At 35.2% G+C, this 9,447-nt stretch overlaps 1 protein-coding gene across 1 annotated transcript in view; it reads right to left on the reverse strand.

The window, feature by feature from the left end:
* Positions 1 to 8,761, reverse strand: part of LOC110106115 (mannan endo-1,4-beta-mannosidase 6) — a 16,026-nt gene extending 7,265 nt beyond the window's left edge. The window contains exons 1-2 of the mRNA XM_020835881.2: positions 8,305 to 8,761; positions 7,206 to 7,400 (exon numbers count right to left, since the gene is read on the reverse strand). Coding sequence (XP_020691540.1) covers positions 7,206 to 7,400; positions 8,305 to 8,670 — 561 coding nt within the window. The 5' untranslated portion in view covers positions 8,671 to 8,761. The remainder of the gene's footprint in view (positions 1 to 7,205; positions 7,401 to 8,304) is intronic.
* Positions 8,762 to 9,447: the final 686 nt, after the last annotated feature.

A 9,447-nucleotide genomic window follows, 5' to 3' on the forward strand; every position in this document is an offset into this window, starting at 1 on the left:
ACCCACCTCAAAAAAAAAAAAAAAAAAGATTTTTTTTTATTAATTTCAGTAAGTAAATTTGCCCTAATTCATTAAATTTATGCCTCTCCGCCTCCCTCAAACTATAGCCTAGATGTACGCCGCCCATGGTACGAGCATGCCTGTGCTTCTTCCTATGGCTGGAGCCGAGACGAAAGAACGCCAAACAGGAAGTCGACGTCGCAAGGATTCCTCTGTCAAAAAAAAAAAAAAAAAGATTTTTTTTTATTAATTTCAGTAAGTAAATTTGCCCTAATTCATTAAATTTATGCCTCTCCGCCTCCCTCAAACTATAGCCTAGATGTACGCCGCCCATGGTACGAGCATGCCTGTGCTTCTTCCTATGGCTGGAGCCGAGACGAAAGAACGCCAAACAGGAAGTCGACGTCGCAAGGATTCCTCTGTCGGCTCCAATCTGCTTTCTCTGCCTCGAGCCGAGACTAACGCCAAACAGAAAATCGGCATCGCAAGGATTACTCCACTAGCGCCAATCCGCTTCCTTTCTCTCGAGTTGAGATTGGACGATGCCGAACAAGAAGTAGATCTTAACGTCGTCGGGAAACATCATAACAAATTTGCTTCATCCTTCAAATAAGTGCTATTCATCTTTTTCATTGTTTCTCTTCCACATCCAAGCCATCACCAAAGCTTTTGCTTAGGCGATCATTTCTGTTTCTTGAAAATATAAATTGCACTCAACTTCTTTTTTCACTAATTATGTTTATTCTAACTGTGTTATTCAATTTTTATACACATGCAATTGAATTATAGTTTTATATGGTTATGAATCGTATGTTATTTCTGTTTCTTTTATCAATTTTTCTTTTTCTTATAAATTGAATTACAATTCCCCACGTACAAGAACTTCCCCTTATGTTGTTGAACTATTATTCAAGACTAGCTAGGAATAATATTTTCAATACAACTCTCTACCCACATTCCAAAATGTTCACATTTCCCCAAATCGTACTAACCCTATTGTTGTGATTAGTCATGGTTCTTACTTGTTATTCAAAAAAAAAAGAATGATTGCATTGACTTTACTTCTCTATGATGGCTCAATTTGGTTAAAAGTACAAAATGTTGTAACACCAGCAACAACAAGAATGATTTCCTTGCTTGCTTGCATTGAAAAATAATATGTGTGTTATGCTACACAAATCAAATTAGGTGAGTCATTCTAATTGAGTGTGACTTTAAACTTATCAATGTTAGATATGATGGAGCCATAATTTTTTTTTTAGCGAAGGCCTAAATTAATTTTTTAAAAATTTTCTTCAACTTTTTCCTTCCAACCTTGGGATCGGCATAGACAGTTTTTTTTTTTCAATTTATTATTTAAACAAATAAAATAATAAAGTATGATACTTAGCCATACACAATTTTTATCATAAATCAAAAGATCAACATATGGCCTTGCAATAGATCAAGTTCAATCTTTTTAATATGTTCTTCCAACTCATGGTTATCATCCATAATTCTAATCCACCTCGCCAATTTATTATCTAAACATTGCTCTAATAACACTATTAGTCTATTACTATCTTGATCAAACCCAAAGCAACACCTACATTATAATGGATCATATTAAGTTGTGGTGTAGAACTAAGAGGAGAACCTAGATTCATTTATTAAAGTGGATCACATCAAGTTATCCTCAAAACAAGGATCTATAAAAAATTAAAATATGGACTAACTCAATTATAAATTCACAATATATTACAATAGAGAGCTGCTAAAACAATAGGAAATATAAAAAATGGTTTAAAAATAAAAATTTATAATTTAAGAGATTGTATTGTTTACAATCAAAAAACAAATTGCATGCATCCTCTGGCTTAGCACCGCATAACCATCAAAATATTAACATTAGATTTTCATTAGTTCAAAAGATAAAATCATCTATTATCATCATCCAAGAGAGTGAACTCAAAAACTAATCACAAAATAAAACGAAGTCCAATAGTACCTCCATATAAAAATCATTTGTAAACATATGCATTGTGCCCACTAAAATAGATCATTATACAACCATCCACCGATACTTGTTATGAAGCTTGATAACTATTTTAATAATTAATTCATTTCCCTTACTTGAAAGTTGAAACTAGCACATGCATGTGCAATAAGGTGAGCATAAAGCCCAACAAATCATACAAAACCTTCCTGAGGAATCAATGTGGACCTCCGAATCCAAACTTGATTTGGGCTCTAAATGGGCTAAATGGGTCAATTTTGACCCATTAAGACTTGGGTTGACCAAGTCAAATATTGACTTGGTCAACTCAGTCTATCATGCCCATGCTTGGGCAAAATCGAGGTCAACAATCAATACATGGTAAAGGAAGTAACAAGCATTAGAGTTGTGTCAATAATCATATCATGCTAATGTATTTAGGTATTCCAAACTGTAGAGACAAACTAATGCAGGACTAATGGACGCATGCATAAATTTAGATAATGTGTTATAAGTAAAAATCTTGAATCATACTCTATTCACAAATTTGGCTGTCATGTCATTAGTCCAATCAACTAAACATAATGTCAGATTAAGGCTTCTTTTGGAACAACTTTCTTTCTGCTTCTTAAAGCGGCTTTCTAGCAAAAAAAAATTAATTTTTATAATATAAAGCTATTTTAAGAAGCAATAAGAAAGTCGTCCTAAACGAAGCCTAAATCATTTTTAAGTGTGATGTCAAAACAATGGAATAGATCACGGATACAAATAAAGTCATACATACTTGGATGAAATGTATGCACAAGGTATTAAATCAACAATATCTTAGAATCATCCTTGTTATGTTACTCAATTCTACAGTAATAGAAATATAGTCATAAGATATGGTTATCAGATCCAAGTCGCATTATAATAATGTATAGCTCATACCAGGTAATGTCAAATCGTAAATGAAGTTTGCAGGAACCAAGCAAGAGCCATGGAATAACTCTTTCATGTTGTTAACGCAAAAGCATCTAAAGATGCAAGTTATCATACATAGGTGAACATGCAAGCAAGTGACATATACAACTACATGATGCGTTATAAGTGCATTCAGAATATGCTTTGCATCATTCATCTCAAAACATTATTCAATATGCATTGTAGAATAATAGGCAACTGTACTACATTAAAGCATTCTAATCACAAAAAAATAAACATCATAAATCAATAGAAGCATGACCACCAACCAGTGGCCCTGTTTCTAGAATTAGACCACAATCATCATCAAGATGTTGTTGGCATGCTTGCCAACAAGATTGATATCTACATTCATCAGTAGTGGCATGATCTAGTCATACTGCCTTTCATCTTTATACCTCCCAAAAGGAGATAAATTATCCCATGGAACTCAAGTCCATAAACTTACCCTTCAATAGGGTTTATGATTTTATAAGCAAATTGAGTATCTTACACAAATATATCATTCTCGTTCACTGCTCAAAGCATGTATTTCATACTGTATGTGACACTCAAATAAGTAACAAATATATAATGATCATTCTTAATCATAACCCCAAGCAACACTTCACAAAATATTGTGAAACATAACCATGTAGAATCAAAAATCAAGTGACAATATAAATCATATAAAATCAAATATATACATAGTATAATCACAAATATATTGATGTAGCACTCATAATTATACTTCATTCAATGTTGGCAATGACACATCATATCAATATGTCAAATGCCATGCCATAGTATGCATGGACAAAATCATAGGCTTATGATCATGAAGATTTATATGTAACTTCATAGCATGCTTTAGGGATCATGTAGAAGAATTACAAAATATAATAGGCATAAAGACAACCCAAATGTAAGTCAACACTATGTTACACAAGAGCGCTCTTGTAAATATCATGATCATGGAAATCCATACATACTTGTATATCATGTAGAGTTCTGATATACCATGCTAACAAAAATAAGCGTGAGAATACAATCAAGCCATAAGAAATTTAAAAATCATCAATGCAACATCTGGGGAAACTTCAATTTGTTTCCCTTCTTCCGGCTCTCACAAGAACTCTCCCTCGACCTCCTCTCTGTTCGTAAACCGAGCAGCCCAATCCCTCCTCCAACACCAAATTCAATCTCATCCTCACAGTCTGTAAGCCTCCCACAGCATGATCCCAACCTTCCCAGTCGCAACCCTTGCACACGCCTCTATCTACAACTCGATCGAACATCCACCTTATGTCGAACCCGTTGAATAAGTTGCCCGATCTCGTCTCCTTCCTCCTAGATAAACCTAAATTCCAACCGACCAACCTCCCTCCTGCTACGACCTAGCTGCTACAACCAACCTACCCGACCGACTCCACCAATCTAACTGATTGACTCCACTGATCCTGCGATTGGATTCCTACAAGTAGTGTTAGCAAAATTGCGGGGAATACAACAACTTGATTACAAGCAATAACACAAAACCCATTAATGGATATTGTAACCTACCCATGAACAATGGCAGTGGGTTATAATGCTCACATTAATCATGCCTACAACATGAGCATAGATAAAACAACAACAACAACATCATCAAGCCTTTGTCCCACTACGTGGGGTCGGCTACATGAATCCTTTTTCGCCATTGTGTCATATTAAAAGTCAAATTCTCATTTATCGTTTCTAATATTTTTTAACAAAGTCTTTTTTAGGTCTACCTCTATCTTTCTTAACATAAGTCAAATCTAATACATCAACTTTATTAACCGGGTCATCGGAAGGCCTCCATTTAATGTGACCAAACCATCTAAGGCGACTCTCTCTAATTTTATCTTCCACTGGAGCTACTCCAACCTTTTCACATATATGCTCATTTCGTATCCTATCTCGGAGAAGTCCACCAATTTACTCTTGAAAATCTCATCAACCTCATGCAGCAACACGCCCATCAATGATCAAACTAGACTAAGCATCCCTTAATTGACAAGCTATTTAATCTATATTTACAAATTGCACTCTGAATGCATAGACAATAATGTACTACTCATCTCATTCACTCTTATATGTATTTTGTTCAATTATTTTATTCTTTTTGCATATTTGTTTTGTCTCTATCATCCATTTCTATTTACATGAGTTATTAAGAAGCACTACAAAATCATCTCTAGAAGCATATTATGGCTCCTAAGATGAGCTCTCAGTCAGCATAAATGGATTTAATTGTTTTCACTTAAAGGTTAAACTAAGTGCTTGCTCCAATTTCATGTTGATGGCAGGATCGATCAATATAAAACTCAATTGATTATCAAAAGAGTTTAATCAGATCTATAGGATAGATTGTTTTGATACCCTCACCCCAAAAGCTAGCTTAGCTCCATTAATGTTGCTAAAGGGAAGAATCACGTCTATTCAAGAAATCCGTCTATGGGCTTAAATAGAAGCACCTAAGCTAGGTTTGAAAGGTACTTGTTCAGAGTGTCTTGCGTAGTAGCATTTCAAATCATTCCATATTTATTAGACATTCAATTTTAGGCTCCATCATACCAGCTATTTATGTTGATGACATATTATTCATTGTGAGTGATCCAAAAGGCATTCGAAAGTAAAACACAACTAACAAAGGTACTCTAAAGATCTAAAATGGCCCAAAAACTTTATTGGAGTTGAATTTGACTAAAAAAAAGGGGATCTCACTTTCTTTGAGTAAAGCTATTGATCTTCTTAAAGCAGTTGTTCTTGATTGCCCTCATGCAAAATAAGACCACTTCAGATTGCAAGGAATCATTTCAGTATCTATCTTGATATTGAAGGTCAATGGGCAAATTGATATATCTAACTTTTACTAGGACTAATACTTCATTTGTTGTCAAAATTGTAAGCCAACACAAGCAAATTCCAAAATATAAGTATTGGGAGGCTGATTTATGAATTCTCAAATACATCAAAAAGTCTATATTATATGCTAACAGTGAACACTTAAATATAGAAGCATTATGGGACATTATATTTTTGTTTGAGGTAATAATGTTACCTAGAGAATTAAGAAATTCGCCATTGTAACAAAATCCAATGTTGAGGACATACAGAGTCCTCATTATGCATGCAAAACGATGTGAATAAAGACTCTTTAAGAGAGTTTAGTTTTCCAATTACAAAGCAAAAGTTTTGAGTTGTGATGATTGTATTGTCATCTATAATGCCAGCAATCATATATTCCATGAAATAAATAAACTTAATGAAATTGATTGTCATTTCATTTAGGATGTTGTGCTTTCTGAAAAGATTGTCACCCTTCATGTCTCAAGTTCAAAACAAGCAATTAATATTTTTACAAAAGTTTTGGAACTTCATACCTTCTCTCAATTATGTACTAAGCTGAAACTACTTCATATATATATATATATATATATATATATATATATATATATATATGCTCCAACTACAGCAGAAATATTATTATAGGAAATTTCAGATTGCAATGGTACTCCATATATAGTGAGTGGTATGTGTTTATTTTATTATACTTTGGCATATTGCAAATGTCCCTTATTATAAATAGAAAGGTTCTCTAATGAATAATAAATAGAAACCCACTTATCCCTCAACAACTGATTTCTAGGAGTAAACCATGACAACTAATTTCCAACATCAATTTACTCAAGCATCACTTACCTGTCAACATAGTCTCGTGACATGATACAAAAGTAGTATCAAAATGATCGTTAAATTTGACCAAATATAATACTATAAAGCAGTGATAATAACTTGGAGAAAGCATATTATTTTGTATATCTTTGTTGACATCTTAAGGTGGCTTGAAGTGGGATAGTTATATAAAGGCCAAAGAATGCAGGAAAACATTGCAATTTACTACATCGTAAAAAAGTAATGTTCAGTAGAAGCTTCTTCATTTTGAAAAAGCAAGGCCAGGCCTAGAGGACCTCTACGTTCAGGGACTATATGTATCACATCTTTGAGTGTATTTTATACTACAGATGACTAAAATTTTTAGGATAAAATAAAACTTTTGCATTTTAAATGATTCATTCCTTGAAGTGCAATGACAAAAAATACCAAGAAGAAACAAAAGCTTGCTATCAATGTCATTCACAATATTTAGCTACTATTTTATGCTACTTGTTAGATAAGATACATATATTGACACTATGAAACTGAAACTTCAAAGTTAAAAGCTGGACCTAAAGCATAATCAACCAGAAGTCAAGCCACATACCTCCACGTAATCCTTGTAGAAGTGCTTAATGGTGGGGTCTGAGAAGAATGAATCTGTCGAGGTCACATTGGCTCCAGCAGCCTGTGCCCATCTTACGTATTGAGCTTTCCCTCCAAATGCATTAAGATTATTCACAAGACAAAGAATTAACCTTATATTGCTCCTCCTTGCATCATATATGACAAAATCCAGCGCCTGATATATAAAAGAAATAATCTTAAATCAATTTTAGTCTGCAAAAGATAGAAGTATCAGAGAATAAATCAATCATTCTGTCATAAAATTTGTAAGGTACAATAAAATTTGATGATTAATATGACAGAGAATGTAACTAACCATCAGCCATGAACCTAATGATCAATATACAACATTCCTGTATTAAATCTGACTCGTTCAAACACACAAAGCTATGAATTATCAGAAATTACTCTCACAAGAAAACCAAAAGACATTTACATAATTATATAATTTGGTTACATTATAAGAACAGCTGAGAGTTGAAAAAACATTGAAGCAAAGTCTGTAGCTTGTCAACTACATGAGAATATTGCATGCTGCACCAAAGCTCAACTTTTCAAACAAACCCACCAGTAAAATTTAGATCCCATCTTGAGGAGATTTTCAGAATCTTATCCAGTAAACTCTTCTCACTTTCAATCATTTAAACCAATCTTCATCAAGTAAATTCTGCTAAGGGGTGAAGTGTGACATAAATTGTATGTCCTATGTGAGACATCATAACTTACAACAAATATTAAATTTTATATGAATTAATCAGCTAAGAATTTGAGAATTATTTTTCGATTATTCTCCCACAACCAAAATCCTGAATCCGCCAACATACGCTATAGGAATACGCCTACACAGTCCAACACCTAATTACAATGGAATATTTGCTAGCTCCAGCACCATCATCTATCCAGTTCAGTTCTTGTATGAAATTCCTTTTCCCCATCAATATTCTTCGTTAATAGCCTACCAATGCTTGACGACAACCCAGGTCCCAGGATTCAAAACTCATCCCGTAATCACAACCCCGCCCCTATAAACACATAGGAGAGAGGAAAGGGGGGGAGGGAGAGAGACATAGAGAAGACACCTGGAAAAGACGCTCGTTGAAACGACCGGGGGAGATCTGGAGCCCATTGGCGCCTCCATCACTGAAGGCCCATGTGCGACAGACAGTCATTCCCATGGCTCGGCCACGGCGGAACATCTCCGATACCTCCTCCAACTTCGAGGAGATCAGCCAGTACGAGTTCCACCCGTTCACGTACACCGGCGTTCCGTCCTCCACCTCCACGAAATGAGTTCCGTTCCGCCCAACGAAGCCCATCTTTGGCTGCAGCCATGGGATCGGAATACGGATTCGAAACCTTCCGTCGCTGCCGGAAGAGATCCAGTTGAAGTACAAGAAGGTGCCGAGCAGAAGGAATCCTAATGCCGTGTACGTTTTTCTTTCCATTTCTCCTCTCCTTGGCGAGTCATCCCTACAACTTTATCTTCTTGGTTTTATGTCTAATAAAGCCACAGTAGATCAAAACTTTTTTACTCCCTGTGACGCCGCGTTTTGGCAGCTAGAGGCGGACAGGGTGAACAGCGGTTACGAGCTTACGACATTTCGGATGAAGTGGATCTGTAGCGTGAGGGTCTGTATGACGGGGCAACAGCTATCGCTTTGGTCAAACAATTTCTTTGTTGTATTTAATTTGAGCAATTTACAATTATGTGCTACTCATATTGAATTTGTTTATATATATATATATATATATTTATATGTCTGCTGCCGTTGTGCTGCCCGATTTTTGTCTGATTTCGGATTTGCCTGGATTTCTTCTGAATTGAAATGCTATCTGTATGTGCTATAAAAAGGGAGCTATAAGGGGTCTGAATCCTATGAGATTCAGTTAGTGTCTGGGAAATCTGAAATGAGCTCAAATCTGAAATCTGATATCTGTTCTGTTCCGGATCTGATGAATTCTGTTCTGGTGCTATAAGCACATCTGTTCTGGTGCCGTGAGCACAAAGGGAGGCATAAGGGGCCTGGATCCTATGAGATTCAGTCAGTGTCTGGGAAGGGAGGCATAAGGGGCCGGAATCCGTAGAGATTCCGTCAGTGTCAGGGCATTTAGCTATGAATGAAATATTATCTGATATCTGATTTGATATGATTCAGATTTCTATATCTGTTCTGTTTTCTGGATCTGTTCTGTAAGAAATTGTGATTCTGCTACGATCAATT

This window comes from Dendrobium catenatum, unplaced genomic scaffold, assembly GCF_001605985.2.
Source record: "Dendrobium catenatum unplaced genomic scaffold, ASM160598v2 fragScaff_scaffold_1263, whole genome shotgun sequence".
Taxonomy (NCBI): domain Eukaryota; kingdom Viridiplantae; phylum Streptophyta; class Magnoliopsida; order Asparagales; family Orchidaceae; genus Dendrobium; species Dendrobium catenatum.